Below are 21655 nucleotides of genomic sequence, written 5' to 3'. Positions count from 1 at the left end.
ATCTTTTATCAGACACAAACGGTAAGAATGGAGTGGGCAATTATAGCTCAATAATTAGGGGATAGGTCATTTCTTAAGTAGCCCAGATCATATTACCTTTACAATATGTATAAAGGTCTAATACACAGCAGGTTCCCACTACTGCCTCCAAGGGAATGATCTCATAGAGTGGCACCCGAAATAATTCATTGTGATAGAACCGACGTGATGGAGAATGGTGAGTTTCATGGGGACGGAAATAATGGTGGCCAAAGGCAAACCGTTCCTCCCTAAAAAAAGAAAAGAGAAGGGAGAGGTTTAGTTGCTTAGCAAGATCCTAGTGAATATTAAGCTTTGTGCAGGGAGGACACAACTGGAAGAAAGAGATAGGATCTCAACACATACTTTTCATTCTTCCAAAGCTTCTCAATGCGGAAGATGTCAAGTTTATCTCTGTTAATGTGAGATAACAGTCGATAGGACTGACGGACTGGGTGGCCATCAGGGGTGCGTCGACTATCCCTCATCAGATATACACAGTCACCTAGGAAGGCAGAGAACACAGGAGAAGGTTAAAGTGATTCCTGCATGAATTCTTTTCTTAAATTTGTTTTTAATTTATTGATTTTAGAGAGAGGAAAGGAGTGAGAGAAACATTGGTTTGTTGTTTCACTTACTTACACATTCATTGGTTGATCCTTGTATGCGCCCTGACCAGGGATTGAACCCACAACCTTGGGGTATCAGGATGACACTCTAACCAAATGAGATACCTGGCCAGGGCCTATTCCTGCGTGAATTAGGAACCCTTGGTCTGACCCATGGTCTACATGGAAAGAACTTAAAATCTGAAACAATATATTCAACCAGCGGTCTAATGGTAATAATAAACTCTAGACAATGAAAGTGACATGAATGACATCATCTTCCCTATTTTCAGAATCCCCTATGTCCTTCCTAGTCTTAAAATTAGCTTTCTAACATCCTATTCTCTCCACATTAGTTTTATTTGGTAAAGGGGAAATGTATATAAGCCTAAGGACTGAAGGATATAAAAATCTTAATATTGCTACTGAATATTGCTACTGAATATTGCTACTGTTATTGCTACTGAAGGTCATATGGAGTCAATGACTATTGTGCAGATAACAGACACCTTCTACTATCCAGAAAGGTCAGCTATGACAAGCAGGGCGAGCTCCTGTGTACGCACCTTGACGAAGCAGCAAGTCATCTCGGAGCAAACAGATGAAGTAGACACAGCCAGGTTGGGCATAATGGGGCCGAGGGATCATGGGTACCTCCTGAGAAGAGCAGAATGCCAATGGATGAGGGCTGGGACTACTACATTCAGCCTACTGCTGATCTCTATTCAAGAGGAAGAGAACTAAAACCAGGAATTCCCAACCAATTAAGACTTGATTTTTAGTCATTTTGATACACCACAGATATATAACAAAATATGAAAGCAAGTGGAGTTGTTAAACTTGGGAAAATAAAGGCAGAGGACAAAACGAATAGGCTAAGTACCCCAAACACTAATTGTGCGGTTGTTCTGTGCCGTCTAGAAGGCATCTGAAAATGTGTAAATGGGAACTTGGTCACAACAACTGGGGGAGCTACTAGCATTTAGAGCCCACAGGTGAGGGATGCCAAGTATTCTCCAATGCATCCCTCACAACAAAGAGCTGCCCACTCAAATGGCATTAGCACCACTGTAAAAAAATAATGCCTAAATACCTCTCTTTTTTTATAGAGGTGACTTTCCCAGTATCACACACGTAAATGTAGTGGAGCCAAGAAAAAAATGTCATTTAATACCTTGGGCAAATTACCCAACCCATAGTCTCTCCTGGAGTGTGGGGCTACGGTTAACCTTTGTCGACTCTGAGTCCAGTGCTCTTTTCACTTAAACACTGCTTGACATAGTGGTATTTATAGTACCAGGTTTTACAAGCAACTTCTTTTATAAATAGTTGATAGTGTTTATAAAAACCATAGTTCTATATAGTATTATTCCTTCCACAGGTTTCTAGGTATTTTATTTCCCTTTGATCACACTCCTAAGAAAAGAAAGGGCAGAATTATTACCCTCAATGTCAAGTGTAAGGAACTGATGCCCAGAAGGTTGGAGTGACTTATCTAAGGCAATTTCATACACCAGGAGCAGGGCAGGCAAGATATCATGCACCGCATCTCCTATTTTTAGATCAGAGTATTATCAGAGGACAGCTTACTCTGTCCATGGGCCTTGGGTCACATTGCTCACACAGGTAGTGCTCCACATCTGAGTTCACTCCCATACAGTCACAGTGCTGCCACACCTGTAGGGAAAACAAGTGTAGTGGGGGGAGAGAGGGGAAGTCTTAAGACTTACTGAGAAGTCCTGGGGGTTAAGAATAAAAAAATTAACAAGAGAGGGCAAAATAAAACAGGAATTAACTAAGAGATAAGTGGGCATGTGAAAAATTGGGTAAAATAGGGGCAAAAAGAAGAAAGCCTTGTCTGAACACTAGTATACAGACTGGTTCACAATACAGATCTGGGCAAATCAAACAGAAAGATGGATAGTGAATGGGAAAAATGAATGAATACAGTACCAAATATATTACTTAATAAATAATATACATCAATGATATAGTTACTATGAAAGGCTTTAACAGTTCCAAAATATTTTTACTTATCTTTATCTAATTATATTTCCCAACAATCTTATGTGTTACTCATAGCTCCACTTTCCATAGAAGATTACAATTTAGATATATCAAATGCAGACGCTAGGGCTTAAATAGAGGCCTTGACTCCTTCGTCAGGAGCTCTACATACTACACTCCATCTGTATTAATGCTATAAAGAGTGTAGTACCTCTTCAAAGTAAGGCACTACCTTAAATACTATCATTCTTCTTGATCCACATGGGAAGTGGGAAGAAAGAAGGGAAGGATAAAATGAGAGAGACAGATATAAAAAAAGAAAAAAAACAATATGGTGCACAGTGAGGGATAACAGAAACCAAGGCAAAAAGTTAAAGTTTATAAAAAGCCTGTCACACCAAGCCAAAAGAGACATGGGCTGCTTCTTTGAATGTGATCACCGTGTTCATCAGGACTATGTTTCTGCTTCACCTCCTGACCCTCACCATGCACTTGTCACACTGGATCATGAGGCCTTCGTCCTTGTAGAGGCCACAGATACAGCGGATAACATCGTCATCCTTCTCATGCCCATTTTCCTTCTCAGAGACTGAGGTCTCACTGCTGTCTGCCTCACTTGCTGTCTCTCCCACAATCTCATCAATTTGGGCTGATGCCTCATGCCGGGCGTTGTAATAGGCCTTTCGCAGGCGGCAAACATCTCTTCCAATTGGGGATTTACGCCCGTAGTACTTCTGAAGAAAGCAGAAATAAATCATGTTTGGTCTTCTCAATATGGCTTAGAAACATACTGAAGAGGTAGCAGGATTTTCTTTATCCTCCCATTTTGATTAACCGGTGTTCAATACCATCAAGCATAGTGCCAGCCATCTGAAAACGACTTCACCTGAACTAAAATGAATTAATATTTGAATCTGCATGGTAATTTTTCCATTTGCTCTACTGCTCTGCCATTCAACTCCTTTCACAGGTCTTACTGTCCACTTGATAAAATACACAGTGACCATGAAATATGAATGAGTGTCATTAAGAATAATGCTGTGGAGAGCTCTTCATTTACTTTTGTCTCGCAGATATTAGGGACAGAGCTAAAAGCTTTCAATATATATGAAAGCTGAGTTTCAGTAAAAAGCATGTTATCATTCAAGATTGCTCTAATTCTCCCACATGTCTTTCTCTCATTTCTTGTCTTCAACATCAATTCTTCCTTCAGCTAGTAGCCTTTTATCCTTCAAACACCTCTTCAAGGCATTTCAAAAATCACTGAATAGTTTCCTCTCTTCTATGTGCCATATAATATTCCATCCTCTCCTTTAAATCAGTTCAAAACCACCTCCTAATAAGCTTCACCTGTTCTACAACCTATTATTCATGCAACACCCCTAAATTCCATTGTTAGGATATATTTATAATTACTTATAATACTTCTGTGTATTTCACATAAACTTGTCTTAAGGAAAGAAACTGTAGATATGATTTAAATGTAGTAAAATGTCTGTATTATGTAAATATAAAGATTCAATACTTAAACTAGGTTTTTACAAAAACTGATTTTTGGGGGAGTATGATATAACCTTCAATTTTTGTCATATAAATGTCTTTATTATACACTATTCTATAATATTTAGTACTCTGTAATACTTATCCTAAGGGTAAACAAAAAAGAAAATTGCTGCCTTTCTTAATCAGAAATAATGAAGTTTGATAGAAAAAGGTAAAAATCTTAAAACTCCTAGACTACTTCTCTCAGAACAAACTTCTTAAATTTGTGTTTGAAGTCAGTGAGAAATACCTCAGCATTCCGAAAGACCTTGAGCATGTCAGCATCAAAAGCCTCCACTGTTTTATAATAACCAATGAGGATCTGCTTCTCTATGGTAGAAAGATCTAGGGGATCAGAGATCTTCTCATAATAATCAGCATTCCTGAAACATAAAGCCAAGGTGTCAATCTGATGCACTCGGTACTTTTCTAAAATTCAAGTGATTCCCACATACACGAACTTACTTTTTCTTTGGGGGGAGGTTCAAAAGTGGTGCTGCCAGTACTTGTCGGGAAGAATCTACAGAAGAATGCAAGGTTTAGTATAAGGACTATATGACACAAGGGAGGCATGTATTAACTCTTAAATGAAAACACAGAATCCCTAAAATTAAGTTAGAAAAAGAAATCTAAGTTTGTTTGTTTTTTTTTGAAGCCTAGCCATGACAAATGCAAGGATTTTCCAGAAATGTGGGTAAAGGCAGGGATCAGAAGACACTTTCAGGATTATCTGAAATACAAAAGATATAGTATATATGCTTGAAATGTAACACAATGTTAGGTGGATAAGAAGAAAAGTTTTCTATGAAGAACGAGAGATGGAAACTTATTTAGGTAGCTAGGCCACTTAGTGCGAATTTCAGCTCAAGAAATCGTATTACAGCGAAGATCATCTCATCCAGAAATGTTTTCTAGTTCTCCTTAGTATTTCTCTGTTGGTTTGGATTCAATTAAATTACAGATAATGAAATTTAGTACTGTAAGTATCTTCTGGAATCCTGTGTTATTATAATACTTATTTTGTATTATAAAAATAGAATTCATGCTGTGGGGCTACTTCTCACTTGCTTTCTAGCAATTTTATATATATATAAAACCTGTTGTTTCTTGCCCAGAATGTAGTACACATGTAGATATAGCTATTGCAGTTTCACGTTAGATCAGATGAAGCTGGTTGAAAATGCAGAATGAGATCTTTTGGGAATGGAAAGGGCATAGTTGCCACAACACTTTACATTTTAGAACAGGCTGGTCCTCCTTTTCTTCTCTGTTACCTTAGGTTAACAAAACTGTAAAAAGCTACTAAAATACAAACAGGCCCTGGCTGGGTAGCTCACTTGGTTAGAATGTCATACCAATAAGCCAAAGTTGTGGGGTCGATCCCTGGTCAGGGTACACACAAGAATCAACCAATGAATGCATAAGTAAGTGGAAAACAAATGGATGTTTCTCTCTCTCTCTCCCCACTCTCCCAAAATAAATGAATGAATGAATGAATGAATAAATAAATAATAATAATAATAATAATAAAAATAAATCTGTGAAATGGGCATTCTAAAATATGAAGAAGAATAGAAAGAGAAAAAAAAAATTCCTCAGAATTTAGGGAAAGGAAGAGAAGACCAGCCAAAGTTGACAGCAAAAAGCTGCAATTATGTGCTAAAAGCTCATATTAAATATCTCCAAATTTCCTGGTCATAAAAAGTCATGTATACCACCAAATTACCTACCCCAAATTAAAACCTTTCTCCTTCCCCACGCTTAGCTCCAACACACATCCAAAAGATGTGTTTTGAAAGAAAAACAGAGTAGGGTAAAGTAATTTTCTTGAAACTTTAGGTCCTTTTACTTTTTTATTTTTTAATTTACTGATTTTAGAGAGAGGAAAGTGGGGTGAAGAGAGAGACATCAGTTTGTTGTTCTACTTATTTATGCATTCAATGGTTCAGTTTTGTATGTGCCCTGACTGGGAATTGAATCTGCAACCTTGGCATATCAGGGCGACATTCTAATCAACTGAGTTACCAGGCCAGGCTGGGGTCCTTTTCCTTAATGTATAGATTAGGGCTTGTGAATACTCCAGAATGTTTGCAAAATTATGTATATCCATTCTTTCTAGGGAAAGAACACACAGCTTTTATAAGATTCTCAAAAATATCTGTCAATTAAAACAGGTTAAGAACCATTGCTGTCACAGGTTCATTACTTTTTTTTTTTGGAGAATTTTTATTTATTTATTTTTATAGAGAGGGGAAGGGAGGGAGAAAGAGAGAGAGAGAAACATACATGTGTGGTTGCCTCTCGCACACCCCCTACTGGGGACCTGGTGCGCAACCCAGGCGTGTGGTGTGCACTGACTGGGAATTGAACCAGTGACCTTTTGCTTCGAAGTCCAATGCTCAATCCATTGAGCCACACCAGCTAGGGCTCATAATACTTTTTTCTGAAATTGTTATTTCACTGCCTCATTCAGAAAAATTATATATGAGAGAGACCTGCTTATCTTCATGCCATAGCTAAGAAATGTGATTTCTAAATATGGTACTACTTTAACTATGGTAAATCAAATAAATAAAAAAGAATTGACATATAAGAACTAAGGATTTAAAAACAACAATCCCCAAAGACGCTAACAAAAGGAAGAACTAAGTATACCTCCCTAAATTCCTAATCCTAAATTGTCACTTGTTCTTGGTCTTGAATGTCTTAGGTGAAGGTAAGTGGTATGAGTTTTAAAAAAAGCTTAGAATGAATCTGGGGTGGATACAGTCACCTTTGTAAGAGATGATACCATCACAGATCTCTTTGAAGATCTGCGCTAGGCGGGCTGCTCGAGCCACTTCAATGTTTTCCTCTGCAGCTGCCAACCGTCTTGTTCGAACAGATCGGGCTGTCTGTAGGGCAGAGAACTGGGTCATGAAGACATCTGGAAGGATAAAGTGAAAATCAGCTTTAGAAAAAGAGGAGCTCTATGTGGCTTTCTCTTCCCCAATGGATTCCTGCTTTTCACTCAATTTTCCTTGAAGTGATCAGAGATTAGTGGTCATGGAGTTCTTTCACCTTTACAGAAAAATCAGGAAACACTGGAGTTTACCAGAGAGACAAATGCTGCAAGTTAGAGAGACCTAATTTTAGTGGCCAAATGCTAGTTAAGTCTGGGCTTCAAAATGAGTCTGTGTTTGTATTCTGCCTTTACTACTTACTAGCTGTGTGATCTTGGGCAGGTTACTTAAACTTGATCTGCGTCTCAGTTTCTTAACAGAAAAATGAGAATAGGGGTAGTACTTTCCTTATGAGGTAACTATACAGATTAAATGAGATAATCTTTTTAATGTGTTTAGCTCAGAGCCTGACATATAATAAAGATTTAGAAAATAAATATTGATATTACCAGAGAATTTGAACTCCCTGAATATAAATTTAGAGAATTTATGCCAATCAAATCAGTGAGAGGATAGAAGATTTTGGGCAAATTTCTAAATCTATCTAGTTCCCACTCAGCATATTCTGTCATACAAAATGCACATTTGCTTGTACTGTTTGAGGTAAAGAAAATAAGAGCATAAACTTTTGAACACTTTATTTTCAGTTAGAAAGAGTATTTGAACATGCTAGTTTTCCTGCTTTCAATCTGTTCTGGATAACAAATCTACATCAGAAGTGCTGTTACATTATTCACTTACGAAAGTTAGAAAAAGAAAAATCTGAAGGTCTATGTTAATAATGCTGATCTAAATGTGGGAGGCAAAAAGTCTTCAAATTAATACTGATGTCATTTTCCTCTGCATTTGTTATCACTACTTACCTTGTCTGCAAGGTATTTTCCAGGTAAGAAAGGAGACAAAGGACTCACTACCTGTATCATGTCTAGTGACTTTCAGGCTGTAGGTTACGTTTGGGAGGCTGGTAGAAGGGGGTTTCTTCCTATTCCCCAGAGCAGGAACAAGGAATTTGAAGACTTGGGAGGGACAGGTGATGGTTGATTGGTGTTTCTATGCTTGTATCTTAAACTTTTTTAGAGTAGACTAAAAGGAATCTTTGAAAGTAACTAAAGTAATCCCTTTCAAGATAATCTTTTAGAATTAGTAGGAATTTCCCCGGTTCTTACCAGACTTGATGTTCCCATCATCTCGGCAGATGCCATTCCAGCGGGTATATAATGATGCTGAGTGAATATTATCACCAGTGTGCTTTACTTCCTCCTGCTTCTGCCAAATCTTCTCCCAGTTTCGGACCAAGAACACATGATGCTTTAATACGAAGTTCCTACAAGGAAGGAAGGAAGGAGTTCCCTTATTCATTAATTCAGTAAGCACTTAATTACCTGTCCATTCTATGTAAGCCATTGTCAAGATGTTGTAAGCAAATACTTATCATCCTGGCTGGTGTGGCTCAGTTGGATGGGCATCATTCCACAAAGCAAAAGGTCACCAGTTTGATTCCCCATTAGGGCACATGCATGGGTTGCAAGTTCGGTTCCTGGTTGTGGTGCTTATGTGTATGAGACCACCAATCATTATTTCCCTGTCTTTCTCCCTCTCTCCCTGTCTCTAAAAATAAATAAAAAAATCTTTTTTAAAAAAAGTATATTTATCAATGAATTCAGCCTTTATAGGGAATTATGTATGGAGAAACAGCATTCAGTTTTGTGCCTTGATTTTTTTCATACAACATAAAACATTTCCCTATATATTTTCAAATATCTGGCAAATATAATGTAAAAGCTACAAAAAATTTGGAAACTGAAGCAACCTAACCTGACGGCAAAACTTTATGGAGTATATGTACAAATTCAAGAGGAAGTTGCCCTGATGAAGAACTGGCTCAGGATTAGCTAAGACAAGGAGAACTGAACTGACAGATGAAGGCAAAGATATTTAAGATGTCCACTGGGTAAACTATGTTAGGCACAGTGCCTGCACATTGGTCTATAATCTTAATTATATATACCTTTTTAAAATTTTAATTGTCACCTGATGGTATGTTTATTAATTCTGAGAGGCGAGAGAGAGAGAGAGAGAGAGAGAGAGAGAGAGAGAGAAACTCTTGATCTCTTGCCTCCCATATGCACCTCAACCATGGATCGAACCTGTAACCTAGGTATGTGCCCTGACTGGGGATTGAACCCAAAACCTTTTGGTGTACTGGAAAACACTCCAACCAACTGAGCCACTCAGCCAGGGCAGTTACATGTATCTTGATCGACCCTACACAATTTTTATTCTGTAATTTAATTTTCACCTTAGCACACATATGAAGATGTACCTTTGAATAAATCTCAAAACTATGGGCCTCAGTAAATGGAGATTAGACTAATTTTATAGTTCCTGACTTTGGCTGCACATTGCAATCGCATGGGAAGACTTATAAACTACTGATGCCCAGGTTCCACCTCTGGAAATTCTGGGTTAAGTGGTCCTGGGTGTTGCCTGGGCATCAGTTTTTTAAAAGCTTCATAGGCTATTATGCAGCTAAAGTAGAGAACCACTAGATTAGCTCATTCTATTTCACTGAAGTTTAAAATTTCTGTGACAAGTGAAATACAATAAAAGGGGCTAAAATTATAAAGATATAAATAAGGATAAACTTTCTAAGAGATTAGAATGTATAGTAGGGGAATATGGAATAGCTTGAAAAAATAGAGGACATATTTACTTTGCTCACCTTTATATGAATCTTAGTACCAGGAAGAGCAAAAATAACCACTGTAAATAATTTTTATTGCTCTGTTAATATACCAAAGCAGGGATCCTTAACCTTTTCTGTGCCATGGATTCCTCTGGCAGACTGATGAAGCCCAAGTAACACTTCTCTGAACAATGTTTTAAAAGTATTTTTATTATTTTTTTAAAGATTTTATTTATTTATTTTTAGGGAGGGAGGGAGGGAGAGAGAGAGAGAAACATCAATGTGCGGTTGCTGGGGGTTATGGCCTGCAACCCAGGAATGTACCCTGGCTAGGAATCGAACCTGGGACACTTTGGTTCCCAGCCTGCGCTCAATCCACTGAGCTACACCAGCCAGGGCTAAAAGTATTTTAGATTAAATTTAGATTTCCAGTCAAGGTGGAAGGGTAGGTAAACATGGCTTGCCTCCGTGCACAACTACATCAAAATTACAACTAAACTGTAGAACAATCATCATTCAGAATGGTCAGCAACTGAGCTGAATGGAAGTCCTACAACTACAGAATTCAGGAAGAAACCACATTGAAACTGGTAGGAGGGGTGGAGATGTGGAACGGGCTGATGTCACACCCATCAGTGGTGGATAAAAATCGGGAGGTACATTCTCAGGGGCCATGGGTCCCAGCCCCACACCAGAACCCCCAGCTCAGGGTTCCAATGCCAGAAAGATAAGTCTCCATAACTTTGGCTGTAAAAACTAGTGGGGATTGAGGCTGTGGGAGACAGAAACTTCTGGAGTCCCAGGTAGTTCCTCTTAAATAGCTCATGCACAGACTTACTTGGACTCACTTCCACTGAGCTCTAGTACCAAGGCAGGAGATTAAAAGGCATCAGAGACATATTGGGAGGAACGGAATTGTCTGGCATCAGGGAGGTATATGAAGGGCAGCTTTTTCCCAGACAGAAATGCTGGCAGAGGCCATTGTTCCTTTGTTGAGCCCTCCCCCACATAGCCACAGAGCCAGCAGTTTGGTGATGTATCTGAAGACTCCATCCACCTAGATCACATTGTATGCCCCACACGTTAGTAATTCCTTGTGGCCTTGCCCCACCCACCTTTCAGAACCACACAAGCTATTTCCAGTGGATTTCCTATATGAATGGCTTGTCTTAGCCCAGTTTCAGACTTTCCCAAATTCTCTCCAACAAGCAGCACTTGGCTTCAGTGAGCCCTGCATGTCTCATTAGGTCACCCTAAGCCTGGAACTAGCAGCACCTGGTCCTGATACACATCTGGGCCTCTCCTGGGAACCTCAAAGATCAGCAAATTAGCAGCCATCTCACTTTGTAGCTTATGTTGTGTAACAATGGACAGAACACAGCCAGTGGCTGATCCTGGATGTGCCAACTGCAATCAAGGCTAAACTACAAAAGGAGGGTGTACAAAGCTCACACAGTGGATACACCATAAATACCCAGCTTGGGTAACAGGGGAGGCTGTCCCATTGAATCCTACAGGATACCTACTATATTAGGGCATTCTATCAAGTCTGGGAGATGTAGCAGCTCTCCTTAATACATAGAAATAAACACAGGGAGGCTGCCAAAATGAGGAGACAAAGAAACATGGCTCAAATGAAAAAATAAAACGAAACTGCAAAACAACAACAAAAAAGAACTAAACAAAATGGAGACAAGCAATCTACTTGATGCAGAACACTAGTCATAAGGATGCTCAAGGAACTTAGTGAGGATCTCAACAGTATGTAAAAAATCCAGTCAGAAACGAAGGACACATTGATTGAAATAAAGAACATTTTGCAGGGAATCAACAGTAGCATGGATAAAGAAATGAATGAAATCAGTGATTAGTAACATATGGAAGTAAAAAACAACCAATCAGAACAGCAAGAAGAAAAAAGAATTAAAAAAATGAAGATAGGGTAAGGAAGATAGCCTCTGGAACAACTTCAAGCATACCAATATTTGCATCATGGGGGTGCGAGAAGGAGAAGAGCAAGTGAGCAAGGGATTAAAAACCTATATGAAAAATAATGAGAGAAAACTTAACTTGGTGAGGGAAATAGATGTACAAGTTTAGGAAATGCAGAGAGTCCCAAACAAGATGAACCCAAAGAGGCCTACACCAAACACATCATATTAAAGTGCCAAAAGTTAAAGGCAGAGAATCTTAAAAGCAGCAAGAAAAAAGTGGTTAGTTACCTACATGGGAGCTCCCATAAGACTGTCACCTGATTTCTCAACAGGAACTTTGCAGACTAGAAAGGACTGGCAAGAAATATTCAAAGTGATGAAAAGCAAGGACCTATAACCAAGATTAGTTTACCCAGCAAAGCTATCATTCAGAATCTAAGGACTTATAAAGAGTTTCCCAGACAAGAAAAAGCTAAAGGAGTTAATTACCACCCAACCAACGTATATGAAATGTTAAAGGGTCTTCTTACAAAATGATAAAAAACACGAATAATTAAATGGCAGTAAATACTACCTGAATGAATCTAAAAACAAAATAAATAGACAACCAGAAGAGAAACAGAATCATAGCTACAAAGTATGTTTTGATGGTTGCCAATGGGAGGGAAGTCAGGGTAAAAAAGATGAAGAGATTAAGAAGTACAAATTAGTTAACAGAATAGTCATGGGTATGTAAAGTACAGCATGCATAAGGAACAGAGGAGGCAAAGAACATATTTATGCATGACTCATGGACATGGACAAAGTTGTGGGGAATGTCTGAGTGAGTAGGGGGAGCTGCGGAGGGGGAGACAAAGGGGAAAAATATGGACAACGGTAATAGCATAAATAATAAAATAGAATTAAAAATTAAAAGTCTTTAAAACTAGACTTCTGGCCAAGATGGAAGTGTAGGTAGATACACTGTACCTCCTTGCACAACCAAAACAAGGAAAACAACAAATTAAAAAAAAACAAACCAGAAATAACAAAAAGTCGAACTGCATGGAAGTCCAACAAAGAAGGAGTTGAAGAAACATTCACCCAGACCAGTAGGAGGGGTGGAGATGGGCAGCCAGGCAGACAGAACTCTCAGCAAGGTGGCAGCTGGCGGACTGGGCAAAGCAGTGGCTGGTGGAGCTGGTGGTCCCACATTTACATGCGGATAAACCAGGAGGGACAACTGGGGAGCGTGACAGACCATGCAACCCAAGGGTCCAGCATGGGGAAATAAAGCCTCAAAACCTCTGACTGAAAACACCTGTGAGGGTTGAGGCAGCAGGAGAAACTTCCAGGGTCCTATAACATACAGAAAACCACCCGGTAATCAGCAACCAGAAGGGTCCAATTTGCTTGTGGGTAGTGGCAGAAGTGACTGAAAGTCAACAGAGAGCTGACCAAGTAGTAATGTTCCCTCTTGTACCCCTCCCCCACAGAAAGCACCACAACTCAGCGACCTGAGTTATCCTGCCCTGGTGAATAACTGAGGCTCCCGCCTTTACTATGTAACAGGCCTACAGAAACAAATGAACAAAAAAACCCCCAGTCCAGATGAAAGAACAGATCAAAGCTCCAGAAAAAATAGAACTAAGTAATGAAGAGATTGCTAACATATCAGATGCAGAGTTCAAAACACTGGTAATCAGGATGCTCACAGAATTGGTTGAGTATCGTTGCAAAATAGAGGAAAATGTAAGGGCTATGAAAAGTGAAATAAATTAAAATATAGAGAGAACCAATAGTGAAGGGAAGGAAACTGGGACTCAAATCACTGGTTTGGACCAGAAGGAAGAAATAAACATTCAACCAAAACAGAATGAAGAAACAAGAATTCAAAAATATGAAGAGAGGCTTAGGAACCCTCAGGACACTTTAAATGTTCCAACATCTGAATCACAGGGTTGCCAAAAGGAGAAGGGGAAGAGCAAGAAATTGAAAACTTATTTGAAAACATAATGAAGAAGAAGAACTTCCTCAATCTGGCAGAGGAAATAGCCTTCCAGGAAGCCCAGGAAGCTCAGAGAGTCCCAAAGAAGTTGGACCCAAGGAAGCACACACCAAGGCACATCATAATTACATTATTCAAGATTAAAGATGATGAGAGAATCTTAAAAGCAGCAAGAGAAAAGGATACAGTTACCTACAAAGGAGTCTTACCTAAGGAAAAGAAGATCAAAATCTATGAACAGTAAAATGACAACAAACTCACAACTATCAACAACCGAACCTGAAAAAAAAAGCAAAAATGGAAACAAACTAAGCACACAACTAGAACAGGAACACAATCACAGAAATGGAGATCATTGGAGATCACAGAAATGGAGGGTTATCAGTGGGGGGAGGGATGGAGGAGAAAGGGGGAACAGGTACCGGGAATAAGTAGCATAAATGGTAGGTAAAAAATAGACAGGGGGAGGTTGAGAATAGTATAGGAAATGTAGAAGCCAAAGAACTTACATGTATGACCCATGGACATAAACTAAAAGGTGGGGGAATGCAAGTGGGAGGGGGTGTGCAGGGTGGAGGGGGATAAAGGGGGAAAAATGGGACAGCTATAATAGCATAATTAATAAATGTTTAAAAAAGTATTTAAAAATTAATTAAAATCTTAAGTAATTTTAATACATAGGATTAAAAGGAAACTATGCTACAACAGTTTCCAGGTATTTGTTTTTACTTTTTAAAGACTTTATTTATTTTTTTAGAGAGTGGAAGAGAGGGAGAGAGGGAAAGAAACATCAATGTGTGGTTATCTCTCACATGCCCCCTACTGGGGACCTGGCCTGCAACCCAGGCATGTGCCCTAGTCTGGGAATTGAACCAGTGACCCTTTGGTTTGCGGGCCAGTATTCAATCCACTGAGCCACACCAGCCAGGGCACAGTCTTCACAATATTGAAATTAATTTTTTAATACATAAATTTTTATACCTCACAAATCTAGTTGTGGGTTTAATAAGCATAGTAATTGTGAAGAAGAGATGAATGTGTAATATTTTGATATATCTGTAACATATACAATAAAATGAAAATGTGAATATTGGTGACAAAAGTCATGGAAACCGAAAATGCTACACACACACACACACACACACACACACACACACACACACACTTGTTTTTTTGTTTTATTTTTGCCCACAGTCATATTTAAAGGAAATGGTAAATTTCATCCAGAAATTAGGGAAAATAAAGATACCATTTTCCTCCATCCAAGTTCACAGATACCTTGAATCTTTGTTTAAAGACCTCGTCCACAAAAGAAATGGCTCAGCTATATAGATGATTAATAAACTGACAAGCAAATCATACAATATAAAGAGCTCAGGTAAGAAAATCTTTTTACCTCTCTCGATTGGACATGGGCTTCATTTGTAACTGAGGGGCCAATCTTGTTGGAGTGTTGATGTTTTCACTGGGTTCCTCAGAGAGGTGGCCTCTCTGAAAAAGAGATGGATCAGAATGCATGAAAAAAAAAAGTCAATCAGAAATCACTTTCAAGAATATTAAAACCACTCTAAAGATCCCACTCTTTGGTATTTCTTCATATCAGTAACTGCCTCTGAGTAGCTATTTGAGGAAAGCCATGAGATCATTATTCACCCTTTTTTTCAGCTTGTGCTTAGACTTCCGTTTTTCTTTTGATCGTCCAGACTTTTTATGTGTGGCCATAGGCTGGCTGCTTTTGCTGCTGGTGAGTCCATTCATACGTTGACTCTTGCCTCCAATGATTCCTCGACATTTCTCAAAGCCGCACTTACACAGTTGCTTTGAAAAGAAGGAGAATAATGCTTTTAGCCGGCTGACTCATTTACAAGTAGGACTGCCAGAACATTTGGATACCCAACAATAAGATTAATCAAGAAATTTCTATATAGAGGAAAACAATGAATTCAGAATAAATATAAACAAATTTCCACTGTAGTTGAAAGGAAAGATTAAACACTGGAAAAACCTCACCAGAATTATTAAGAACTGACTGGAGACCAAAAATGATTGAGCGATCTCTTTCTACAGAGTTCTGAAAGAATAAAAGAGATCTATATATCCTAGATAAGTGGAGTTAAGAGTGAAAAACTATTTTCTTCACAGCACTTCTCAATGGCTACAAATCAGTTTATTGAAGGCCTATGTTACACAGAGCACTGTGACCAAGTTCAATTTCCCTCTTGAAGTTCTTATTCTTACCTGTTTTTCAACATTAAAGGAATGAAAGTTGTAATCATAAGTGAGTTCAGTACCAGCTGGCATATCTTTAAGAGCATATAATCCTATCCGGTATACTCCATTAACAGACCTATAGAGAATGGGAGAGTTAAGGGTAGAGATTCTTAATACCATGCCTGAAAACCACACACACAAAAAAAGGTACACCGATTTCAAATTTACCTTTGTTTCTATATCCAATTACTCAAGTTTCCAGGACAAACTCTGCACCTTCAATCTATCTTCTATTCTATTCAGACTATATAATAATGCCAGGCTAATAGCCCTAAATCAATTTTCTAGAAAACATGGTCTATGTTGTCAATTACAATAGGTTTTAAATTTTCCTGCTTGGTAATCAAAGTCCCTTTAAAACATGTCTTTAGTCTACTTATTAAACAAATTAAAATGATCTCCTACTATGGCTTACCTAAAAAATCTAGTTCCTACTGATCTCCATATTTCTTACCTGTGCATGAGTGTCTCTTTTGTTCTACTTTACATTGCTATTATTGACCTATCATGGTACTTTATATAATAAGTACAACTAATACTTAAGTGCTCATTATATTAATGATAGCATTTTGTTTTATTAATACTTCTGACAATTGTACAAAAAAGGTATTATTAGATAGTATTATAACCCCCATTTTCTAAATGAGGAAGCTGAGGCACAGAGAGGATAAGCAACTTGCCCAAAGTCAACAGAGCTATTAATTATGGGAATCAAATTTCAAAACAAGGTGGTCTGGTTTGAAAGCTTAATCACTATGCCATACTGATAACAGATTATCTCAGTAATTCTCAGAACAACTTCAGATGTTCTCAAATACTTCAGATGTAAAAAATATAAAAACAATTGTGAAGTCAAATTTGTACTTTTGAGTTACTGAGCCATTGGTGTCACATCCAAGAGATTACTGACAAGTCAAATGTTGTGAAGCTTTTGTCCTATGTTTTCTTTTGAGTTTTGTCTTACATTTAGGTTTCTGAACTATTTAGTTTCTGTATTTAGTATTAAGTAAAGGTACAACTTCATTGTTTTGCATGTCGATCTTCAGTTTTACCAGCACCATCTGTTGAAAAGATCACCCCCTTCTCCATTGAATGGTCTGGGCACACTTGTCAAAAATCATTTGATCAGCCCTGGATGGTGTGGCTCAGTGGATTAGAGCCAAAGGGGGATGCATGAGGCAACGATGCATTGATGTTTCTCTCCCTGTCTCCTTCCCTTCCCCTGTCTAAACATAAATTTAAAAAATCTTAAAAAAATCATTTGATCACATATGTGAGGGTTTATTTCTCTACTCTATTCCAAGGGTTTATATGTATGTCTTTATATCTATACCACTGTAGCTTTCTATAAAGTTTTGAAATCAGAAGTGTAAGTCCTCCAGTTTTGTTCTTTTTTTCAGGGTTGTTTTGGTTATTTGGGATCCCTTGATATTCCACAGGAATTTTAGAATTTTTTTCTATTTCTGCAAAAAACAAACAAAAAAAACAACCCCAAAACCCACTGAGGATTTGATAGGGACTGAAATGAAACTAAATTGCTTTGGGTAATAATGGACATTTTAACAATTTCAAGTCTTCTAATCAATGAATGGGTGATATCTACATTCACATATCTTCTTTAATATCTTTAGCAATATTTTATAGTTTTCATTGTAGAATTCTTTTACCTCATTGGTTAATTTTCCAGGTATTTCATTCTTTTTGGTGCTAACATAAATGGAATAGTTTTCATAATTTCCTTTTCAGATTGGTTGGGAACAGAAATATAACTGATTTTTGTGCATTGACTTTGTGTCCTGCTACTTTGCTTAACTTATTTATGAGATCTATAAGTTTCTTTGCAAAATCTTTAGCATTTTCTCCATTTAAGCTCCTATTATATGTAATCAGAGATATCCTTACTTCCTTTCTAAATTGGATGCCTTTTGTATCTTTTCATTGTCTTATTCCTCAGACTACAACTTCCAAAAGCAGTGGTGAAAGTGGGCTTCCTTGTCTTGTTACTATCTTACAAGCAAAGCTTATACCACTGAGTATTATGTTTGCTGTGGGTTTTCAAGTTTTTAAAAAATATATATATTAAGGTAGTTCCCTTCTATTTCTATTTTGTTGAGTGTGTGTTTTTAAACATTTTACTTTTACTTTTTATAAAAAATATTTTACTGTTGTTTAATTACATTTGTATTTTTTCCCCACCACTCTCCTCCATCCCCTTCCTTGCTCCCACCCTCCCCCTTGGTTTAATTTATTTTTAGAGAGAGGGGAAGGGAAGGAGAGAGAGAGGGACAGAAACATCAATGTGTGATTGCTTTTTGCACACCCCACACTGGGGACCTGACCCACAACCTAGGCATGTGCCCTGCCTGGGAATCAACCCAGCGATCCTTTAGCTCGCAGGCCGGCACTCATTCCACTGAGCCATACCAGCCAGGGCTGTTGAGTGCTTTTATCATGAAAAGGGTTCTTATATATTCTGGACATTAACTCCTTACCAAATATATGACTCAAAAAGATTTTCTCCTAGTCTGTAGGTTGCCTACTCTGCAAAGCCTGTTTGATGCATAGTCCCACTTGCTCATTTTTGCTTTTGTTGTCTTTGCTTCTGGTGTGAATCCCAAAAATCAATGCCAGCATTGAAGTTAAAGAGTTTATACCTTATGGTTTCTTCTAAAGGTTTTATGGTTTCAGCTGTAATGTTCAAATCTTTAATTCATTTTGAGTATGTTGAAAGATAGTGGGCATATTGTATTCTTTTGCTTGTCCAGTTTTCCCATTTTTGAAGAGACTCTTCTTTCCCAAATGTATATTCTTGGTTCTTTTGTCATTAATTAACCACACATGTGTGGGTTCATTTATGGGCTCTCTGTTATGTTCCATTCATCAATGTGGGTTTTTTTTTGCCAATATTATATTGTTTTGATTGTTAGCTTTCTAATATAGTTTCAAATCAGGAAGTGTGATGTTTCTAGATTTGTTTTTCTTTCTTAAGACTGCCTCGAAAAATTTGGGGCCTTATGTGGTTCCATACAAATTTGAGGACTGTTTGTTCTATTTCTGTGAAAATTGTCATTGACATTTTGATTTTTATTGCATTGCCTACATAGATTGCTTTGGATAGTATGAACACTTTACCAATGCTAATTCTTCCAACCCGTGTGCACAGAATATATTTTCACTTATTGTGGCTTCTTATAAATTCTTACATTAATGTTTTGTAGAAACACCTGTAATACTACCTTGGTTAAATTTATTCCTAGGCATTTTATTATTTTTGATGCAATTGCAAATAGAATTTTTTCTTAATTTTTCTGACAATTCATTATTGGTGTACAGAAATACAAATGATTTTTGCATTTGGACTTTGAATCCTATAACTTCACTGATTTAAGTTTATTAGTTTTCTGTTTTTCGGTGGTCTTCAGGGTTTTTTCTATATAATATCCTGTCATCCAGAAATAGGACCAGTTTTATTTCTTCCTTTCCAATTTCAATGCCCTTTATTTCTCTTTCTTGCCTAACTGCTCTGGCTATAACTTCCAGTACTATGTCAAATGTAAGTGGCAAGAGTGAGTATCTTTATCTTCCTGACCTTAAAGGGAAAGCTTTCAATCTTTTACCACTAGGTATAATGTCAGCTGTGGGTTTGTCCTTTATTATGTTGAAGTATATTACCTTATACCTACTTTGCTGAGAATCTGATCATAAATCAATGCTGAATTCCATTAAAGAATGTCTTTTGGTTGGAGAGTTTAAGCCATTTATGTTTAAAATGATTACTGGTGAGGGAATTACTTCTGTTGTTTATCTATTTGTTTTCAATATGCCCTATAGATTTTTTTGGTCCCTCATCACCTACATTCCTGTTTTCTATAACAGTTGTTTTGTTTTTCTTTGTAGTGAAAGGATTGGCTTTCTTCTTAATTTATTTTTCTGTATGTGTATAGCCACTGTCTTTGTGGTTATCATGAAGACTAATTAATATCCTAAAATTTTAACACTGTAATTTTAGCTTATAAAAACTGTGTCCCTTTACAGCTCTATCTTTCTCCTTTTTGGGTGATGTTATAAAATTACAACTTTATATATTGTGTGCACAAAAATATAAAGTAATAATTCTTTTAAGTACATTAGTCTCCTATATTATGTAGAAAAGAAGATTTGTAGTTACAAACTAAAGTTACTGTAATACAAGTTTTTCATTATTTTTTTTTCTTTAAATGTGTTAAGTCTCTTAAATCACATACAAATCAAAAAGTACACTTACAAACCATTTGCCTATACATTTATCTTTATTGGGATCTTTATTCCTCCACTTTGCTTGAAACTACTATCTACTCTCCTTTCATCATTTCACCTTGCAGGGCTTTCTTGAGAATTTCTTGCAGGACATATCTAGTGGTCATGAACTCCCTCAGCTTTTGTTTATCTGGGAATATCTTGATTTCTTCCTCTCTCTCTCTTTTTAAAATTGAATTTTATTGGGGTGATATCTGTTAAAAAATTACATAGGTTTCAGATGTACAATTCTATAATACATCATCTCTATATTTTATTATATGTTCACCACCCCAAGTTAAGTCCTTCTTATTCTTTTTTAAAAAAGGTTTATTTATTTGTTAAAGGTAAAGGTATGAAAAAGAGAGGGACAGAAACATCAATGTGAGAACATCAATGAGTTGCCTCTCATACGCCCCAATAAGCACTGAACCCAGAACTCAGACACGTGTCCTCACTAGGAATTGAACCAGTGACCTATTGCTTTTTGGGACAATGCCCAACCAGTGGAGCCATATCAGCCAGGGCCATCCTCTCTTTTGAAGAAGAGTTTTGCCAGATAATAGGAATCCTGGTTGACAGTGATTTTCTTTTAGCAATGTGAATACAATGAGCCACTGTCTTCAGGCTCCAAAGTTTCTGATAAGCAATTTACAAGTTTTCTTATTGAGACTCTCTTATATGTGGTAACTTGCTTGTCTCTTTCTGCTTTCAAGATTTGCCGGTCATTGACTTCAGGCTGGAGTTTGGTGAGCTTATTGGATGTTTATATTCATGTCTTTCATCAAATTTGGGAAGTTTTCAACCATTACTTCTTTAAATATTCTATTTCTTTCTCTCTGTTCTCCTCTGGGTTACCCATGATGCATATATTGGTCTGCCTGATGGTGTTGCAGAGGTCACTGAAGGTCTGTTGTTTTTTCTTTAATCTATTTCCTTTCTGTTCCTCAGGATTGATAATTTCCATTGTCTTATCTTCAAGTTCACTAATTCTTTCATCTGCCCACTCAAATCTGCCATTGAATCCCTCTAGTGAATTCTTCACTAGAATTCTACATTCTAGTTAATGTAGTTTTCAGCTCCAGAACTTCTTTTTAGGCTATCTCTTCACTGATATTTTCATTCTGTTCACGAATTGTTTTTACACTTTATTTTCCCACATTTTCCTTCAGGTCTTTGAGCATCTTTAAGTCAGTTGTTTTAAAGTTTTTGTCTAGCCTCGACCATGTTGCTTAGTGGGCTGAGTGCCAGCCTGTGAACCAAAAGGTCACTGGGTCAATTTCTGGTCAGGGTACATGCCTGGGTTGCCAGCCAAGGTGCAGCTGGGGGTGTGCAAGAAGCACCTGATCAATATTTCTCTCACACATCAATGTTTCTCTCATTGC

At 37.5% G+C, this 21655-nt stretch overlaps 1 protein-coding gene across 3 annotated transcripts in view; it reads right to left on the bottom strand.

The window, feature by feature from the left end:
• Nucleotides 1-21655, bottom strand: part of ASH1L (ASH1 like histone lysine methyltransferase) — a 228554-nt gene that overhangs the window by 9562 nt on the left and 197337 nt on the right. For all 3 annotated transcript variants that reach the window (XM_045816450.1, XM_045816452.1, XM_045816451.1), the window contains 12 exons: nt 15963-16071; nt 15378-15542; nt 15121-15215; nt 8284-8441; nt 6949-7101; nt 4641-4695; nt 4426-4558; nt 3119-3367; nt 2217-2303; nt 1193-1283; nt 385-523; nt 97-269 (listed from right to left, as the gene is read on the bottom strand). In XM_045816450.1, coding sequence (XP_045672406.1) covers nt 97-269; nt 385-523; nt 1193-1283; nt 2217-2303; nt 3119-3367; nt 4426-4558; nt 4641-4695; nt 6949-7101; nt 8284-8441; nt 15121-15215; nt 15378-15542; nt 15963-16071 — 1607 coding nt within the window. The remainder of the gene's footprint in view (nt 1-96; nt 270-384; nt 524-1192; nt 1284-2216; nt 2304-3118; nt 3368-4425; nt 4559-4640; nt 4696-6948; nt 7102-8283; nt 8442-15120; nt 15216-15377; nt 15543-15962; nt 16072-21655) is intronic.

The sequence above is a fragment of the Phyllostomus hastatus genome, unplaced genomic scaffold (assembly GCF_019186645.2).
Source record: "Phyllostomus hastatus isolate PE091 unplaced genomic scaffold, TTU_PhHast_1.1 phas_scaffold_216, whole genome shotgun sequence".
NCBI classification, from domain to species: Eukaryota; Metazoa; Chordata; class Mammalia; order Chiroptera; family Phyllostomidae; genus Phyllostomus; species Phyllostomus hastatus.
This window is presented reverse-complemented; position numbering and strand designations above follow the sequence as displayed.